At 47.0% G+C, this 20,744-nt stretch overlaps 1 protein-coding gene across 4 annotated transcripts in view; it reads left to right on the top strand.

The window, feature by feature from the left end:
• The window catches only part of patj (PATJ crumbs cell polarity complex component), a 57,346-nt gene that overhangs the window by 22,844 nt on the left and 13,758 nt on the right, over positions 1-20,744 (top strand). For 3 of the 4 annotated variants that reach the window (XM_062396036.1, XM_062396037.1, XM_062396034.1), the window contains exons 21-29: positions 3,411-3,695; positions 4,231-4,306; positions 4,792-4,846; positions 5,145-5,216; positions 5,321-5,392; positions 5,519-5,696; positions 5,953-6,063; positions 7,793-7,852; positions 8,348-8,438. In XM_062396036.1, the coding sequence (XP_062252020.1) occupies positions 3,411-3,695; positions 4,231-4,306; positions 4,792-4,846; positions 5,145-5,216; positions 5,321-5,392; positions 5,519-5,696; positions 5,953-6,063; positions 7,793-7,852; positions 8,348-8,438 (1,000 nt within the window). The remainder of the gene's footprint in view (positions 1-3,410; positions 3,696-4,230; positions 4,307-4,791; positions 4,847-5,144; positions 5,217-5,320; positions 5,393-5,518; positions 5,697-5,952; positions 6,064-7,792; positions 7,853-8,347; positions 8,439-20,744) is intronic. The other variant, XM_062396038.1, reaches the window with a different exon arrangement.

Genomic DNA, 20,744 nt, shown 5'->3' with positions numbered 1-20,744 from the left:
TGAACACTGGAACAGTACTGATCCCTCAGCTCCAATTAAATCATATACTGTAAATATAGAGGTCGCACACATTGGAAGAGGCAGATTTCTATTATCTATACTGCAGTCAGCCACCAGGGGGCAATTGAGATGCGTAAAGTTTCCCTTTTGGAAGCCGTCCATCTTTATTTACCTTCTATGTTATAATGTAAATGAGGTTCTTTGTGTTGAACTCAAACATATCAGAGTAAATCGATATATAAAGAGCCACAGGGTTCTGTAGCGAGGCTGCAGTGAGCCTCAGCTCCTGTAGGAGGCAGCAGACTGCTTCTCTCTCATGTGCCCAACATGGTGAGGAGGAGGAGGAGGTGATCTTCATCACAGGACGCTGATGACTCTGTAGTGAATGTGTTTTAATATTCATGGTTATTGTTGTTAACTCTTTATAAGAGTATAAATCTCCTTTTTTTGAATCTCAGGGCCTCCGTACTTCACTGATGATCCTTCATCATCATCATCATCATCATCATGTTAACGTCATCATGGTTACTGCAGATTAACCAGCTCCCCTCTGGACTCCACCCAGTTCTACTGTACTTTACTGAGTTTTACTTTACTCTACACTGTACTTTACTGAGTTTTACTTTACTCTACACTGTACTTTACTGAGTTTTACTTTATTCTACACTGTACTTTACTGAGTTTTACTTTATTCTACACTGTACTTTACTGAGTTTTACTTTACTCAACTGTTCTGATTTCTACTATACTCTTATTTCCTGTGCTGTCCTGAGTTCTACTGATTTCTACTAAACTCTACTGAGTTCTACTGTACTCTTCTTATATGTACTTTCCTGTACTCTACTGAGTTCTACTGTACTCTACTGAGTTTTACTGTACTCTTCTTTCCTGTACTTTCCTGAGCTCTACTGATTTCTCCTAAACTCTACTGAGTTCTACTGTACTCTCCTGAGTTTTACTGTACTGTCTTTCCTGTACTTTCCTCTACTCTACTGAGTTCTACTGTACTCTTCTGTCCTGTACTCTACTGAGTTCTACTGTACTCTCATCTGGTCTTTAGTGTACTCTACTGTACTCTTCTTTCCTGTACTCTACTGAGTTCTACTGTACTCTAATCTTTACTTTAGTGCACTCTACTGTACTCTTATCTGTACTTTCCTGCTCTCTACTGTACTCTTATCTGTACTCTACTGTACTCTTCTTTCCTGTACTCTACTGAGTTCCACTGTATTTTATCTGTACTTTACTGCACTCTACTGTACTCTTCTTTCCTGTACTTAACTGCACTCTACTGTACTCCTATCTGTACTTTACTGCACTCTACTGTACTCTTATCTGTACTCTACTGTACTCTTCTTTCCTGTACTCTACTGAGTTCCACTGTATTTTATCTGTACTTTACTGCACTCTACTGTACTCTTCTTTCCTGTACTTTACTGCACTCTACTTTACTCCTATCTGTACTTTACTGCACTCTACTGTACTCTAGTCTGTACTTTACTGCACTCTACTGTACTCTTCTTTCCTGTACTTTACTGTACTCTACTGTACTCTTATCTGTACTTTACTGTACTCTAGTCTGTACTTTACACAGTACCGTCCGTCCTCCTGCGGTCTCGTCCTCTGCTGTTGTTTTATTTCCTGTTTTATATTCAGCCCATTTGGTGGAAGAGGTTTCTTCACAGCCCACGGGTCTCTGATGGGTTTCCATTAAGACCAGTGGGTCGGTGCTGTCACGCCAGCCGATCTGGGGGAGACCCCGTTACACGTCCACACCTCGTTAACTTTCAGAGGTCATGTACAGGAGAGAGTCGCTGCTGCCTCACATGACTCTGATCATCTGTGTGCAGACAGAGATCAGCTGTGAGCAAAGTTCACTCTGAATGAAACCAGAAGGAAAACGACCAGTTTCACTGTCGGCCCACAGCTCTGAGCTGGAACCCACGACCACTGATAGCACCACACCGTCACACCTGCTCCCTGTGGAGTCTGGGCTCGGTGTTCGTTTGACCGACACTTCGGACAGACGGCGGCAGGTGCCTCAAACCACGGCTCCGCTGGCCGATCACAGACATGACGTCACCTCATGTTCGTACAGAGGCAGGAAGTGGAGACGTGTCGTCCATCTTTATTTACACTCTACGATCTGAACACGAGCAGTTTGAACTGGACATGTAGTCAGTTGACAGAAAACTCTTTAGACCTCTGATCATTTCAATCACGTTCATTTAAAAGGTTTCTGTACCTTAAATATAAATATCCCATGTTAGGTTTATGTCAGGTCTTCATCAGATAACATTAATAACCTAAGATTGTTTGTGTGCAGTAAAATAAAGCTGAAGTTTGAGCAGTGTAGTTTCAGATCGTGACTTCATGCACGCTGCTCAATGTGAGTCTGAAGCAGCCGACTCGTCATCTCTGCCGTCCTCATCGTCTAATGGCCGAGATATTAAATGACAGTGTGTTTAAATCTTATGGATATGAGGCCAGGCAGTCACGGCCAATACACATCAGTCTGCAGCACATCCTGTTAGCGTTATGAGCTCTCTGCTGCCGTCTGCTCCTCACCTCCATTATATGGCCGCGATGGGCCGGCTTGCCAGGCCCAAATTAAAAGAAGAGCAGCAGAGTCCTTGAAGACGAGGCCTTGTCGATAGAAATTAGACTAAGTGTTGTCATTAATATTTCCCCGCTCGGGCTAATGTCTGCATCGTAATGTTGAGAACAGGATCCACCCTCGGTATCTGCTGAGCGAGGCTCTTTAGGGAGTCTGAGGAAACCTTAATGTGTCCAGAGATAAAGACAGAAGTGTAGATGTGGAGAGAGTTCCTGCTGAGGTTCCTTCACTGTGGAGACGAGCTGGAGCAGAAGGTTCAGTCTTCACCCGTCCATCAGAGAACCTCTGGATTCTCTGTCTGATTTCACCTCTGGGACTTTTATCTAGTTTATTAAATCTCTTTAACTGAAGAGGATTTTATTGCTGTGATGATGCTCAAACTGTTTCACTCCTCTGAGACACTAAATCCTGACTGATCAATGTAACCAGGCCAACATCTGTTGGATTATTTATTTTCAGCCCCTGACACTATTTAAAGATGGACGTCATCTGGTTTTAATTAAACTATATGATATAGAAATGGGCTGAGACGTCCTGATTGACAGATGAGACTGACTTGTGATTGGTTGAGATCCGCCTCGGTGCCACAGCTCCACTGACATCCAATGACATCATCACCACAAGATGGCAGCCTTCGAATGTGAGATATTGTAGCTTCATTTCTGTTCAGTGGGAGGATGTGGAGCTGTGTCGGCCATCTTTCTTTACAGTCTGTGGTCGGCCTGTGGAATGAAGCGTGAAACCAGTCCAAGGAAATGGTGACTAACTTCAGAAGGATTTCCTTTTGTGTCAGGGTTTCGGTGACGGCTCCATCCTGCCTGAAGACCTTCTCCGGGAAGAAGAGGAGGAGGAGGAGCCAGAGCTTATCCTGGATGGAGGTCTGCCTCGCTACGCCACCTCCTCCCTGACTTTTGACCTCCTGCCTGTAGAAGAGGGTAGGGAGATGGCTGTGGACGAGGAGGAGATGAAGACGACTGAAGAAAGAGAAGAGGAGAAGATGGACTCTCTCTCCAGGAAACCTCCCCCGTCATGGGAGGAGTGGAGGCTCACCTCCTCCAGCCGAGGTCGACCAGAGGAGGTGAGAGGTTCCCTGTATCTGAGGATTTAAACTCCACATGTCCTCCATGTTCATGTCTGCTCACACTCTAATATCTGCTCACACTCGATTATCTGCTGTCCTCACTCTCCCTCATCTAGAAACATGACCTCTCGTCCACTAGTCCTTTCCTCTGCCGACCCCTGAGGGTCACAACATGGAGGATTACATGTTACCTCACAAGAGCTTCCTGCTTGCAACATGCTCATTTCATTATTATCTGACCTGAGAACTCGGGTTCTGAATAAGTCACAGATCTCTGTACTGAGTTCTTCTGGAGAGACGTCCTGATCTGAAAATGGGTTTAATATACAGACACTGTGTATAAGTATATGAGTCGTAGTTTTACTTTGGCAAACTTGATGTCCAGTTCAAAATAAACCCAAGTTCATCGAGACCCGACAGGCAGCTGGTTCTTCATGACCTTCTCGACCTAATCCAGCAGAACCAAGACCTGAACCAGCTCACACCATCAACTTTCTGAAGAGTTCGGTTCTCATGTGATTGGTTGTTTCAGAGCTGGAGTCAGAAGCAGGATGACGAGCAGATGTCAGAGCGAGAAAGTATCGTGTCTGAAGGAAACCAGATCCTGGGTGAGACTCTCACTTCATACTGTTTGACCTGGTTGAAGAGTACAGGTGTGTGTCTGACATCCAACTAACTGTCTGTCTGTAACTGTCTGTCTGTATCTGTCTGTCTGTCTGTCTGTCTGTCTGTATCTGTCTGTCTGTCTGTCTGTCTGTCTGTCTGTCTGTATCTGTCTGTCTGTCTGTCTGTGTCTGTCTGTCTGTCTGTCTGTCTGTGTCTGTCTGTCTGTCTGTCTGTCTGTCTGTCTGTCTGTCTGTCTGTCTGTCTGTCTGTCTGTCTGTCTGTCTGTCTGTCTGTCTGTCTGTCTGTCTGTCTGTCTGTGTCTGTCTGTCTGTATCTGTCTGTCTGTATCTGTCTGTCTGTATCTGTCTGTGTCTGTCTGTCTGTCTGTATCTGTCTGTGTCTGTCTGTCTGTCTGTCTGTCTGTCTGTCTGTCTGTCTGTCTGTCTGTCTGTCTGTCTGTCTGTCTGTCTGTCTGTCTGTCTTCCAGACTTCAGAGACAGTGAAGCAGACTCGGAGCTCACTCTGACAGACACCGACACAGAGTCAGTATCAACTCGTCCCCTCTTCATCTTCTCCTCTAGATCTTCTCCTCATGTCCGTCTCCTCCTCTCCTTCTCCTTCTCTCTGTCTCCTCCTCTTCGTCTTCATCTCCTCTTTTTCGCCCCCTCTTCTCCTCCTCTTTTTGTTCCATTGAACAATCCTCTGTCTCCCTCTGCTGGTAGAACCGGTGGTAGCATATTTAATTTTTGAATGAGTTTAAATGATATTCTATATCATATATTATATTTATATCATTTCAACTAATTTAGTTATTATGATTAATATTCTCTTCCTGTGCAGGATGATTGACATGGGGAGGAGGAAGAGGCGGACCCAGGGAGGAGCCTCTCTACCAATCAGAGGAGGCCACAGGTAAGAATTGTGCTTCACCTCCGTCTCATTAAAACAGCGAATGTAGAAACCTACAGCTCACTGTGTGTGTGTGTGTCTGTGTGTGTGTGTGTGTGTGTTCACAGGAATCTTCCTGAACGAGAGGAGGGGGAGGGAGAGGAAACTCCTGCCTTCAGTCACTGGGGACCCCCCCGCAGGTAAAACCATTTCAGACTGTGTCCACACGGCGTCCTGAATCGTCAGCGTTCATCTCTCCTGTGTCTCCTGATCACCTTTGACCCTGGAGACGAAACCGGTCTAATAACGGTGTTTCTGCCCCGTAGGGTGGAGGTGTGGGCGGAGGAGGACGAGTCCCTGGGCCTGAGCATCGTGGGAGGTCATCACGTCATCAAGCGTCTGAGGAACGGAGAGGAGCTGAAGGGAATCTTCATCAAACAGGTTCTGCCAAAGAGTCCTGCAGACAGGACGCAGTGTCTGAAGACCGGAGACAAGATCCTGGAGGTGGGTCTAATACCTGGAGCTCTGTGGGGACAGCTACAACACCGACGTGGGCGTAACTGAACAGACCTCAGATCTGTTTGTTTCTGGATTTTGTTTTCAGCAGCAAACGTGAAAGTGATGAAACAGACGAATGAACAGCAACAAACATGTTGTGTGTTTTTACATGTTCAGCAGCTTCAGTATTTTCTAAATAATCACAGAAACCCCTTTGTTTGTGTGTTTGTTTGTGTGTGTGTGTGGCTGTGTGTGCGTGCAGGTGTCAGGTGTTGACCTACGAGCTGCCAGTCACGAGGAGGCGGTCAGTGCCATTAAATCAGCTCCGATTCCGATCGTCTTCATCGTCCAGAGTCTGTGTGCGACGCCTCGGGTAGGTACACACACAGCAAAGCTCCAATCAGAGGGGAGGAGTCACAGGGGGGAGGTGGTAGGGGGGGTTACATCATGGCTGTTCTCCTCTGTGAACTCGTCGCTCTGGAGAAAGTTTAAAATCAGATGAAACATCAGGATCAGTGTCGGACAACGAGAGAGATGAGTCACAAACCAGATTCTACAGAGCTTCATTAGATAGGATTCAAATAGGATCCACTGACAGTTCACTGGATCAACTGACAGTTCACTAGATCCAGTGACAGTTAACAGGATCCACTGACAGTTCACTGGATCCAGTGACAGTTAACAGGATCCACTGACAGTTCACTGGATCCACTGACAGTTCACTGGATCCAGTGACAGTTAACAGGATCCACTGACAGTTCATTGGATCCACTGACAGTTCACTGGATCCACTGACAGTTCACTGGATCCAGTGACAGTTAACAGGATCCACTGACAGTTCACTGGATCCACTGACAGTTCACTGGATCCACTGACAGTTCACTGGATCAACTGACAGTTCACTGGATCCACTGACAGTTCACTGGATCCCACTGACAGTTCACTGGATCCACTGACAGTTCACTGGATCCCAGTGACAGTTGACTGGATCCACTGACAGTTCACTGGATCCACTGACAGCTCACTGGATCCCACTGACAGTTCATTGGATCCCAGTGACAGTTCACTGGATCCAGTGACAGTTCACTGGATCCCACTGACAGTTCACTGGATCCACTGACAGTTCACTGGATCCAGTGACAGTTCACTGGATCCCACTGACAGTTCATTGGATCCCAGTGACAGTTCACTGGATCCAGTGACAGTTCACTGGATCCACTGACAGTTCACTGGATCCACTGACAGTTCACTGGATCCCACTGACAGTTCAGTGGATCAACTGACAGTTCACTGGATCCACTGACAGTTCACTGGATCCCAGTGACAGTTCACTGGATCCCTGTGACAGTTGACTGGATCCACTGACAGTTCACTGGATCCCAGTGACAGTTGACTGGATCCACTGACAGTTCACTGGATCCACTGACAGCTCACTGGATCCCACTGACAGTTCATTGGATCCCAGTGACAGTTCACTGGATCCACTGACAGTTCACTGGATCCAGTGACAGTTCACTGGATCCCACTGACAGTTCACTGGATCCACTGACAGTTCACTGGATCCAGTGACAGTTCACTGGATCCCACTGACAGTTCATTGGATCCCAGTGACAGTTCACTGGATCCACTGACAGTTCACTGGATCCACTGACAGTTCACTGGATCCACTGACAGTTCAGTGGATCAACTGACAGTTCACTGGATCCACTGACAGTTCACTGGATCCCAGTGACAGTTCACTGGATCCCTGTGACAGTTGACTGGATCCACTGACAGTTCACTGGATCCAGTGACAGTTCACTGGATCCAGTGACAGTTCACTGGATCCAGTGACAGTTCACTGCAGACAGGAGCTGGTCACAGGTACCTCAGCTGCTGTGATGACACAGTTTAACAGACTGTGTTCTCCTGATGGTTTTAAACGCGTCACTGCAAACTCATATAAGCTCAACGTTGTTTCGACATAAAAGAATAATCAAACTTTCAAACTCTTAGTGGACACACACAAGATACTGTGAATATCTCACTGTACCCCCCCCCCCCCTCTGTGTGTGTGTGTGTGTGTGTCTGTGTGTTCTGTGTGTGTGTGTGTCTGTGTGTAGCCTGTCTCTCTAACAGCTCCCAGCTTCATTAAACACAAAGCGCAGACGATGGCCTCTCTGGTAAGAATCCGTCTCACTTCTGGTCACATGCGCACCCTAACCCGGGTCAGTTGGGTCTTGGTCCTGTCAGGTGTGACCTGACAGCTGTTTACACAGGGAGACGTTACAACTCTACAACACAATGAGGAAACACAAATAAACTCACTAACCCTCACGCTAACAGACCCACACTCAGGGAGCTCAGTGCATGATGGGAGTTCCTGGTCCAGACTCACCTGAGAAGCTTGAACTATGAACTTAACCAGAGGAAGGTTCTGGATCTTAGATCTTCCACAGGTGAGGATCCTCGCCCTGAGGGTTCCACCTCCGGTTCCACTGTTAGAAGCAGAACCTCAGGGAGTCGGCAGTGAGAGACGTGATCTGTGTCATACGAGCTCTTTAAGATACAAGATGTTTTTACATAATCTGTGACTCCAGCAGAGTCCAGCAGGGGGCGCCACAGCCTCATAGACACAGAGACGTGACTCAGGTTCATTTTGTTTATTTCATCTGCAGAGAACCACGCCCCCTCTGAGACAGCCCCCGCCCTACACTCCTCCCAGCCAATCAGAGAACGAGCTGAACTCTGACCTCGAGCAGGCCAAAGGTCAGTGTAACACACACACACACACACACACACACACACACACTGCTGTTCCTCTCTGGCCTCGGTCTCTTCGTTGAACTTCCTTCACGAACACAAGGCTCTGACACTCTGCAGCTGCCGACAGACACACAAACCTCAGCTCAGCAACCAGCTGCAGCTCCACGTCTCTCTAGAGGATCTGAGATCCAGATGTTTCAGGTGATGATGAGTCGGAGTCACGGGGTTGTGAAACAGACGCAGGAGAAGCTGTGTGATGTTGAGGTAAAGCTCAACAAACTGTGTTTGCGAAAACATGGCCCATCAAACCCCCTCCCTGTGGGATTTTATATATAATAATCAATTTATAAAACAAGAATCCGTCCATAAAGCAGAAGAAAATACAAAGTTAAGCACAATGAACGTCGAACTTTTATCAAAGCTTTGAGATTAAAACTGGTTTGCTCGGCCGGCCACCACAAGTGAGTGGCCCGACATGCTCCTCACATGTTCCTCACATGTTCCTCACATGTTGTGTGTAACATGTCCTCGTGAGTCCATGTGAGGAACCAGCAGGACAATGTGTGGAAGCTTCCCAGAGAGCGAGTGGACGTGATGATGAGGTTTCTAACACGTGACGTGAAACCTGAAGAACACAAACATCTCAGGATGAAGAAGAGGAGCCGGACTCCAGTTACCTGGTTGTGTCGACTAGTTTCTGTTCTGATCGTGTTGCTGCGATGAGTGCCTTGCTCTAAGGAACTTTAGCATTAGCACATTAGCATAGGAAGGTTTGCGTCAGTGCAGCAGTGTGGTAACGTGTGCGTTGAGTTGTGCAGGTCCAGGTCAGTGTGTTAACGTGTGTGTTTCTGTCTTTGCAGGACGTGTGTGAAGCAGCTGCTCCGTCATGTTACCTCGGAGGATTTGTGTTTTATCTTTACTTCTTATTTTCTTGGTATTTCTCTGGTTCGGGTTTTTCTCGCTCTCGGTGCGTTTGGTTTGATGCGTGTGAGGCAGGTGGGCAAGGCTGTGTGGGCGGGGCTTGATGTTTTCCAGGCTGCTGGTTGGAGGGTTTAGCTGGTGTTAAGTTTTCTCTGGTCGTGTAGCTTCTGCTGTTGAACTGGTTTAATTTGACAAAAATCACATCTGTCCTGATGATTCTTCAAATCTAATGAGGAAGTCATGTGATTTAGAATTAGTAATAAAGTCCTCAGCTGGGAATCGAACCTGCGTCACTGAGAAACTCACTGATCTATTTATTATCGTCTTGTTTTTATCTTATTTCTTTGATTTACAAAGCAAACCCTAATCTTCTCCTATGAAGCTGTAATGTCACAAAACGTGGAATGAAAATTGAAATGATCACTTGATTAATTTACTTTGTGGTGTTTCCTCCATGTTTGTTCACATTTATCGTCCAAATCCAAATAATCAACGTTACTGAATCAAATGTGATTTTAAAATCTTAGAATATGAAACAATCTCAGTTTCAGAAAAGAGCACAACTCAGATTCAACCTCCGACAGGATATCACACTCCTTTAGTGTAATGTTTAAACTTTACATTTAAATTAAATTAATAAATGTTGTAATTTGTTTTATCAGAGATGCATCTAAAGTTTCTTACAATTTGTTGTTAGAAGATTTTAAATGAGTAAAATTTGAAATGTGTAAATTAAGATGTTATGAAAGTGATAAAACTATTATGATTTCATTAACTTGTTTTCACTGAATAAAACGTTCTGTTAAAATCAACATAAACCAAAGTCTCCACAGATTTATTTCAGATGAATATCTGATATCAATGGAACCAGGACTCAGTCAGTGGAGAGCTCGTTCACACCTGGTTGGTTCAGAGCTCATGAAGCTGAACATTAGATCAGATTCAACTTTGTTGTCATTGCACAGTACAAGTACAAATACAACGAAATGCAGTTTAGCGTCTAACCAGAACTAAATTGACGTCAGACATAATTCCAGTTTTTTCTGTTTCTGTTCATTCATGTGTTTTCTGATGAGACACTTATTTCATGTCAGAGCCTGAAATCCAAAACAGCTCCTCTACTTCGATCCGAGGCTTCAGGTGGAGCAGTTCTGATGATACTAGAATAAGTTTCCCTGTTGTAAGGAGCGACCACAGTTCAAGGATGTTCATGTTCTGATCAGTGAAGCTCCTCAGGTGCTGCTGCCTCCTCTTCTTCTTCTGTCTTTGATTCAGGTTGTTTCTCAGAGCAGAAACCTCCTCCTCTCCTGCAGACGCTGCTCAGCTCTGTTCAGAGACATGACCTCCTGATCGCTCTGTTTACCTCCATCACTTACTCTGACGCAGGAACTCTACACGAGGTTGTGAGTTTGAATCCCAGTCTGACAACCTCTGACCTCCAGCTGCTCAGTGGCAGCAGTGAAGTCAAACTGCAGCCTGATTGTTATTCTACACACACACACACACACACACACAGACACACTCAGTTTCTCTGAAGTTTTTTAAAGTTGTGTCATGGATCTTTGAGGCTCGGCCCACATGACTACGTTTTAGTTTTCGAGCTCATCACTGATTGGTTCGTATCAGTCACATGACTCGACTCCCAGCTGTATATCTTCATGTCATTCCCGCTCTTTAGAAGCTGAACGTTGTGTTAACACTGTGACCTCTCCTGTAGCGCCACCCTCAGGTCAGACTCTACACTGTTTGTCAGGCTCCAGGAACTGGTGTCGCTCCAGTTTGATTAAATAAAGATTAATTTCTGTTCACAGTTCTGACAGAGTTAATTAAATCAGAGTCTGAGGGAAAGTGGGTCGCTGCAGCAGAGTATAAATAGAAACTTCCTTCAGGAAGACGGGATGTTTGTTGGTAATCGTGGGATCAGCTGATAGCTACAGAACTCCACTGCTCTGAGATCAGTTCTTAGTGAAGCCACACGCATTTCTTTTCTATCTCTACAGGTACCAACGTGAAACCTTTAACTTCTGATTTTCATTTGTCAACCTTAACCCTACCTAACCCTAACCTCCAGAAATGTTCTGGATTATTTTAGTGTCCGGGGGGGGGGGGGGTTTGAAGAATTAACAATTATTTTTTTCCATAATTGTTGACCTTTATTTCTATATTTTAAAATGAGGAATCATCAAATATCTGCTGCTTGGAGCACAACTAGGTAATTAACATTTTATCAGGCTGCGCTGTGATTAGACACAACACACACTACAACACACACACATCACCCCCCCTTACACACACAACACACACCCAGCTCCCCCCCCCACACACACCACACCACACACACACACAACACACACAGTTACGATTAAGATTAAGATGCATTTATTAGTCCCAAACACATGCACAGACACACTCATGCAGGTAGGGAAATTTAACCTCTGCTTTTGACCCATCTGGTGCAGGACACACAGAGCAGTGAGCGACCATGTTGGGGGAGTAAGGTGCCTTGCTCAGGGGCACTAGACAGGGTAGGGAGACTCTTGGATTTTTGGACAGATCAATCCAGGTTTCGTCTTTTGTTGTCTCTCCGTGGAGTCGAACCAGAGACCTTCTCTGCCCATAGTCCAAGTTTCTACCACTAGACGCCTCTCCATCACCCCCCCACACACACACACACAACACACACACAACACACAGCACCCCCCACACACAGCACTAACACGTGAGGGACGTGACACATGAAGAACACAAGTATCTGATTGGTTGATTGGATGAACCAGTCCGTCTTCCTGCTGAAAACCAGTTGAACATGAGATCTGTGTGTTTGTGTAAATGATCTTAATCAAGGATTTGGCTCGGTTGTGTTTGATTTGTGACTCATGACGAGGCACGATGAGTGTGTGTGCGTGTGTGTGTGTGTGCGTGCGTGCGTGCGTGCGTGCGTGTGTGTGTGTACTAACTGTTTATTGAAGAGGTTCATTGTGTTTGTACAAATTCATGTGTGTGGATCAATAAGCTTTGATATCAGAACAGTCGGCTCCTGTAGACTCTGATTAATGTGAGTGTGTGGTGCAGATTCAAGTTAACCCCCCCCCCCCACACACACACACACACATACACACACTCATCGTGTGCGTGTTGATTGGATCATTTATGTTTGCTGAAAATGCAAATCTTCAAAGCAGCGGTCTGTTAATTCAGGGACTCATGTCTCCAGGAGCTCCAGGAGTCCCTGAGGAGGAGATCTGAGGAGGTCCTTCACGTCACGTCTTCATGTCTCTGTGGACGTCAGCAGAGAACATTCCTCAGGGTGTGAGGAGGCTGTGGAAGTCCTGGATGAGGCCCAAGGTTTATCCTGAAGGAGAATCCAGATGAAGATGTTGGAGGCTTTGGAAGGAGGTGGTTCCTCAACAATTACATTAGTGAACACATCCAGGAGAACACGAGGATCACAGTGAACACGTGTTCCCTCAGATTGGTTTTGTGGCCACACACTACAATGACAAGAACAGCACAAGCATCCTCCAGGTGGAGGATCCAGTCCTTGATTGACTTGAAGCAAAGGATCTCTTCTGTCTCCTGCTTGACCTTCATATTCAGACAAGGTTTCAGGAATTCATGAATTCCGTTTCAGGGCGCCTGTCTCCAATGACCGAGGTGACTGAGGAAGTGGAAGAAGGTTTTTGATGTTGTTGGTGTTGAAGCTGTTTCCTGACCTGGAGCCGATGGAAGGAGATTCTTGACCCTTCACTGATCCTGGGAATCTTCACTGAGACCTTTCAAATCCTCCAAGATGTTCATCCAAGAGGCTTCTTCAGATCTGAGTGAGGAGAGAGGCTCAGGCATCACAGGTTCCAGGACGGTTTCTCAACTGTGACCGTGGAGACATGAGGTCTAAGTCTCTTATCCTTCACATTCCATGTTGTCTGTTCATCCTCTCTCAGGAGACGCCTGTCGATTCAACATCCAGGAGCAAGAAATCACTAACATCTACATCCACTGAGTTTAAACACCTGGATCAGTCAGTGAGAAGGACCTCCAGAGCTTCTCCAGAGCTTCTCCAGAGCTTCTCCAGAGCTTCTCCAGAGCTTCTCCAGAGTTTGTGATTCACAGCTGAACAACACAGCAGCAGGTTTTCTGCTCAGACTTGTTCAGCATCAGATCCTCCTCATGGTTCAGGAGAGGGGGGGGCAGACACAGACAGGAAGTGACCTGTTACCTCTGCTGCAAAGGTCATGTGATCATGTATATCACCTGACACGTCTTCAGCTCTGATCACCACAAACTCTCTTCACATCTTCGTCTGTGTCTTCTTTGTGTGAGTCAGCTCTTCTTCACCAGAGAGGTTTTAGTTTCTTCATGTTTGTGACCCGTGTTAGAAGCCCCCCCCCCCCCCCCCCCCTCACTCTGTGAATCAGTGGAGGATCCTCTGCTGTTCACACTGATCCTGGATTCAGACTCTATTCAGGAGCTCAGGAGGAGGAGGTGAGTGTGATCCTCCAGAGAAGATCCAGAGACCTGAGGAGCTCAGTGTGAAGCAGCTTCAGATGAGACTGGAACACTGAAGGATTCATTCAACGCAGCAGTAATGATCTGTAAGAAGAGGGGGTGCGCAGAGAGCGAGGAGGGAGAAGAGATTACGATAGAGTGAGAAATATGGATGGGAGAGAGAGGGGAAACAGAGAGAGAGGAAGGGGAGGAGGGGCGAGCCGCAGGAGGAGGAGAGAGAGAGGGAGCGAGAGAGAGAGAGAGTGTAATCGAGGTTGGAGTGTATAACAGAGCTGCTCGTCCCTCACTGCCTCAGTATCAAGGCAGTCAGTACACACACACTCACACAGACACACATGGATTATCTCTGAGTGTGAAGACTGAAGTATGGACGATGCTGCCACCGGGTTCGTATGCTCTCTCACTGTGTGTGTGTGTGTGTGTGTGTGTGTGTGTGTGTGTGTGTGTGTGTGTGTGTGTGTGTGTGTGTGTGTGTGTGTGTGTGTGTGTGTGTGTGTGTGTGTGTGTGTGTGTGTGTGTGTGTGTGTGTGTGTGTGTGTGTGTGTGTGTTCTGGTGGTTTCGTTGCTGCCTCAGCGTGAGCAGCTGAGCTGTGTGTTTGTGTTTTTTCCTCTCAGTGTATCCAGTCCAGGTAGAGGTCACCTTTATGTCTGTGTGTGTCTGTCTGCTCCAAAAACACACACACACACACAGAAGCACTCAACAAAACAATGCAGCGTATCCCTTATGTGTAGAAATCTGCACCCACCTGTTTCTCTCTGTGTGTGTGTGTGTGTTGATGACGAGTGCAGAGTGACTTAATTGGCGGCTCCCCAGGTTATGCTGCATCGCTCATTCAGCCTCCTGACACACACACACACACACACACATTGAATCTCTGTCTATGTGTATTTGTGTTTGTGAGCTTGAAGCTGAAACATTCGTTCTTTACAAACTGAACGTCCAGGTTCTGTTTCACAAGTGAAACCTTTCAGCAGTTTGTCATGAAGCTCAGATGTTCAGATGACGACGGCAGCAAGTCCAAGAATCTTTATTCAGATTTTATTACCTTTAAAGAACACCATAATAAACACCAAAATATAACACAATGATATTTTGTCCAGCCACCTTCTTGTACATTTAATGTCCTGATCAAGCTCCCAGTCGAGCTCCTACTCTCTCTCCTACTCTCTCTCCTACTCTCTCTCCTACTCTCGCTCCTACTCTCTCTCCTACTTTCTCTCCTACTCTCGTTCCTACCCTCGTTCCTACCCTCGCTCCTACTCTCTCTCCTACTCTTGTTCCTACCCTCGCTCCTACTCTCTCTCCTACTCTCTCTCCTACTCTCTCTCCTACTTTCTCTCCTACTCTCGTTCCTACCCTCGTTCCTACTCTCTCTCCTACTTTCTCTCCTACTCTCGTTCCTACCCTCGTTCCTACCCTCGCTCCTACTCTCTCTCCTACTCTTGTTCCTACCCTCGCTCCTACTCTCTCTCCTACTCTCGCTTCTACTCTCTCTCCTACTTTCTCTCCTACTCTCGTTCCTCCCCTCGTTCCTACCCTCGCTCCTACTCTCTCTTCTACTCTTGTTCCTACTCTCGCTCCTACTCTCTCTCCTACTCTGTCTCCTACTCTCGCTCCTACTCTCGCTCCTACTCTCTCTCCTACTTTCTCTCTCCTACTCTCGTTCCTACTCTCTCTCCTACTCTCGCTCCTACTCTCTCTCCTACTTTCTCTCCTACTCTCGTTCCTACCCTCGTTCCTACCCTCGCTCCTACTCTCTCTCCTACTCTTGTTCCTACTCTCGCTCCTACTCTCGCTTCTACTCTCTCTCCTACTCTCGCTCCTACTCTCGCTCCTACTCTCTCTCCTACTCTCTCTCCTACTTTCTCTCTCCTACTCTTGTTCCTACTCTCGTTTCTACTCTCTCTCCTACTCTTGTTCCTACTCTCGTTCCTACTCTCTCTCCTACTCTTGCTCCTACTCTCTCTCCTACTTTCTCTCCTACTCTTGTTCCTACTCTTGTTCCTACTCTCTCTCCTACTCTCGCTCCTACTCTTGCTCCTACTCTCTCTCCTACTTTCTCTCCTACTCTTGTTCCTACTCTCTCTCCTACTCTCGCTCCTACTCTCTCTCCTACTTTCTCTCCTACTCTCGTTCCTACCCTCGTTCCTACCCTCGCTCCTACTCTCTCTCCTACTCTTGTTCCTACCCTCGCTCCTACTCTCTCTCCTACTCTTGTTCCTACTCTCGCTTCTACTCTCTCTTCTACTCTCTCTCCTACTCTCGCTCCTACTCTCGCTCCTACTCTCTCTCCTACTCTCTCTCCTACTTTCTCTCTCCTACTCTTGTTCCTACTCTCGTTTCTACTTTCTCTCCTACTCTTGTTCCTACTCTCGTTCCTACTCTCTCTCCTACTCTCGCTCCTACTCTGTTCCTACGCTCGTTCCTACTCTCGCTCCTACTCTCGCTCCTACTCTCGTTCCTACTCATGCTCCTACTCTCGCTCCTACTCTGTTCCTACTCTCGTTCCTACTCTCGCTCCTACTCTCGTTCCTACTCATGCTCCTACTCTCGCTCCTACTCTCGCTCCTACTGTCCCTCCTACTCATGCTCCTACTCTCGCTCCTACTCTCGCTCCTACTCTCGCTCCTACTCATGCTCCTACTCTCGCTCCTACTCTCGCTCCTACTGTCCCTCCTACTCATGCTCCTACTCTGTTCCTACTCTCGTTCCTACTCTCGCTCCTACTCTCGTTCCTACTCATGCTTCTACTCTCGCTCCTACTCTCGCTTCTACTCTCTCTCCTAATCTCTCTCCTACTCTCTCTCCTACTCTCGCTCCTACTCTCTCTCCTACTCTCGCTCCTACTCTCTCTCCTACTCTTGTTCCTACTCTCTCTCCTACTCTCGTTCCTACTCTCGCTCCTACTCTCTCTCCTACTCTTGTTCCTACTTTCGTTCCTACTCTCGCTCCTAATCTCTCTCCTAATCTCTCTCCTACTCTCGCTTCTACTCTCTCTCCTACTCTCGCTCCTACTCTCGCTCCTACTCTCTCTCCTACTCTCTCTCCTACTTTCTCTCTCCTACTCTTGTTCCTACTCTCGTTTCTACTCTCTCTCCTACTCTTGTTCCTACTCTCGTTCCTACTCTCTCTCCTACTCTTGCTCCTACTCTCTCTCCTACTTTCTCTCCTACTCTTGTTCCTACTCTTGTTCCTACTCTCTCTCCTACTCTCGCTCCTACTCTTGCTCCTACTCTCTCTCCTACTTTCTCTCCTACTCTTGTTCCTACTCTCTCTCCTACTCTCGCTCCTACTCTCTCTCCTACTTTCTCTCCTACTCTCGTTCCTACCCTCGTTCCTACCCTCGCTCCTACTCTCTCTCCTACTCTTGTTCCTACCCTCGCTCCTACTCTCTCTCCTACTCTTGTTCCTACTCTCGCTTCTACTCTCTCTTCTACTCTCTCTCCTACTCTCGCTCCTACTCTCGCTCCTACTCTCTCTCCTACTCTCTCTCCTACTTTCTCTCTCCTACTCTTGTTCCTACTCTCGTTTCTACTTTCTCTCCTACTCTTGTTCCTACTCTCGTTCCTACTCTCTCTCCTACTCTCGCTCCTACTCTGTTCCTACGCTCGTTCCTACTCTCGCTCCTACTCTCGCTCCTACTCTCGTTCCTACTCATGCTCCTACTCTCGCTCCTACTCTGTTCCTACTCTCGTTCCTACTCTCGCTCCTACTCTCGTTCCTACTCATGCTCCTACTCTCGCTCCTACTCTCGCTCCTACTGTCCCTCCTACTCATGCTCCTACTCTCGCTCCTACTCTCGCTCCTACTCTCGCTCCTACTCATGCTCCTACTCTCGCTCCTACTCTCGCTCCTACTGTCCCTCCTACTCATGCTCCTACTCTGTTCCTACTCTCGTTCCTACTCTCGCTCCTACTCTCGTTCCTACTCATGCTTCTACTCTCGCTCCTACTCTCGCTTCTACTCTCTCTCCTAATCTCTCTCCTACTCTCTCTCCTACTCTCGCTCCTACTCTCTCTCCTACTCTCGCTCCTACTCTCTCTCCTACTCTTGTTCCTACTCTCTCTCCTACTCTCGTTCCTACTCTCGCTCCTACTCTCTCTCCTACTCTTGTTCCTACTTTCGTTCCTACTCTCGCTCCTAATCTCTCTCCTAATCTCTCTCCTACTCTCGCTCCTACTCTCTCTCCTACTCTCGCTCCTACTCTCTCTCCTACTCTTGTTCCTACTCTCTCTCCTACTCTCGTTCCTACTCTCGCTCCTACTCTCTCTCCTACTCTTGTTCCTACTTTCGTTCCTACTCTCTCTCCTACTCTCGCTCCTACTCTCTCTCCTACTCTCGCTCCTACTCTCTCTCCTACTCTTGTTCCTACTCTCTCTCCTACTCTCTCTCCTACTCTTGTTCCTACTCTCTCTCCTACTCTCGTTCCTACTCTCGCTCCTACTCTCTCTCCTACTCTTGTTCCTACTTTCGTTCCTACTCTCGCTCCTAATCTCTCTCCTACTCTCTCTCCTACTCTCGTTCCTACTCTCGCTCCTACTCTCTCTCCTACTCTTGTTCCTACTTTCGTTCCTACTCTCTCTCCTAATCTCTCTCCTAATCTCTCTCCTACTCTTGTTCCTACTCTCGCTCCTACTCTCTCTCCTAATCTCTCTCCTACTCTTGTTCCTACTCTCGCTCCTACTCTCTCTCCTGGTCACGCCCCTGAACTCTCGTTACCTGTGATGATCAACATGAATTTACAAACGTTTATAACATAGGTTGTAAATGGGATCACATGATGACACATTGAATCATGAGTGGTCAGCTGCTGTGTGACTCATCATAGACATGCGACTCTGAATCAAACCAAACATCAGAGAGATAAGATCGACATGAAATGACAGAAACAACTTTACAAACATTTAATCGTCTACTTGGATTTGAGTTTGGTCCATGTCCCATCTGCTAACATGGAGGAGGAGTTAATGACATTTAAAGCAGCCAGCCACCAGGGGGCGATCAAAACTCTTCAGTTCTCGATATAATCCTGGAACTGTTTGGTTCTCGTGTTGTCGCTGAAGCCGATTAAAACTCAACTAACGTCAGCTGATCTGTGGCTCTGGTCTGCTGCCTTCAGTCGGTTGTTATCTGGACCAGTTCGGGCTGTGGGGAGTAGATGTGTGTGTGTGTGTGTGTGTCTGTGTGTCTGTGTGTGTCTAAGTGTGTGTGTGTGTGTGTGTGTGTTGCAGCAGCAGGCTGAGCTACTGTTGCATTGCAGTGACCTCCAGGAGCGACTGCAGCACTGCTTCATACTGAGGGAGGAGACACATCTTTTGCGCCTCCTGCTCCTCCTCCTTCTGTCCTTCACTCCTTGTGACTTCAGCTCTCACACTTTTCTGTGCTGCACAAAAACACACAGGTAAACAAACACACACAGGTAAACCATAGCTCCTGACCCTGCAGCGTGGCTGACACTCACACTTACACACTCGTCAGACTGTGTGTAAGTGTGAGTGATGCTCGCACACCTTGTGTCACATCAGCACAAAATATTAAATCTACGTGTCGCTGTCGGCTCGTACGATGCTTGGAAGAAAAGGACAATGACTTAAACTGCTGAGCGAACACTTCAGACCGTGTGTGTGTGTGTGCGTGTGTGTGTGTGTGTGATAGGTAACTGTGATTAGCGTGTCTCACCTTGCCATCACCTTGTTCTTCTGTGCAGACACACAAACACACACACTTACTTCATGTCCCTGATTCGATTGATTGTTGGTTTCACTTCATGACTTTGACAGTCAGCTCGTTGAAATCACGAGGGAGGGGCTGAGATCACCGAGTCAGAAACCGGAGACTTCGATCTGAAAACCAACGAGAACCCAGAGAACCATCGTGACTGATGAGACACAAACCCCCCCGACACACACAAATAAAACAGGAAACACTAACCCAACAAACAGGAAGTTCACTGAAGAGACAGACACTGTGCGTGTGTTTGTGTGCGTGTGTGTGTGTATTTCAGCCTCTACTCGGGTCATTCTGCACATTAGCAGCTCCTACTAGAACATGGTGATTCATTCTAACACACACACATCACACACACACACACACACACACACACAGCTGGAGGAAACTTACTTTCTCTGCCATTGTATTCACATGTGTTGCATGATTTACTGGGACAAGTCACCTTGCTCGCGGCACATTAACACACTGCAGGGTTGTGTTCGTCAGTGTGTGTCAGACTGACTCAACGCTGTCGACACACTGCAGGGTGTGTGTGTGTGTTTGTTGCATTCATATGCCTCTACTCTGCAGTCTTACCTGGAGTAACATTATTTTTAGTGGATGACCTCTAATCCAGATGTTGTACACACAGAGAACTTGATGTTTGTTGTGTGTGTGTGTGTGTCTGTCTCTCTGCATGAGGACGATCACAGTCAACACAAAGTGTCCAACACCAGAATGAACCAGGGAACTGTTTCTTCTGTCAGTCACATGATTTATTCACATTTAAAAATCACATGACGCTGGCAACAACCGACTGGTAGAACATGCTCAGGAGTTTGTTGCAGATGTTGAAGGACCTCAACCTCCTCAGGAAGTGGAGCCGGCTCTGACCCTTTTTGTAGACCATGTCCTGGATGTGGACCCGACCCGGTCACGGTACCAAGGTCTAGAGAAACCCGTCTCCACCTCTTTAGAACTGAAGCCAAAATATCTCCAATACAAACACTGCCATCTTGTGGTGATGACATCATTTGTCTGTGTCAGTCTGTGCAGCAGTGATCTTGGGGTGGAGCCGTGATATAGAAGCCCCGCCCATACACATGCTCGACCAATCAGGAGTCGGTCTCAGCTGACAAACTGAGGAACTTTACCATCATGAACAGAAACAC

The sequence above is a fragment of the Platichthys flesus genome, chromosome 9, assembly GCF_949316205.1.
Source record: "Platichthys flesus chromosome 9, fPlaFle2.1, whole genome shotgun sequence".
Taxonomy (NCBI): Eukaryota; Metazoa; Chordata; class Actinopteri; order Pleuronectiformes; family Pleuronectidae; genus Platichthys; species Platichthys flesus.
The sequence above is the reverse complement of the archived record's forward strand: the minus strand, read 5'-3'. Positions and strand labels throughout refer to the sequence as shown.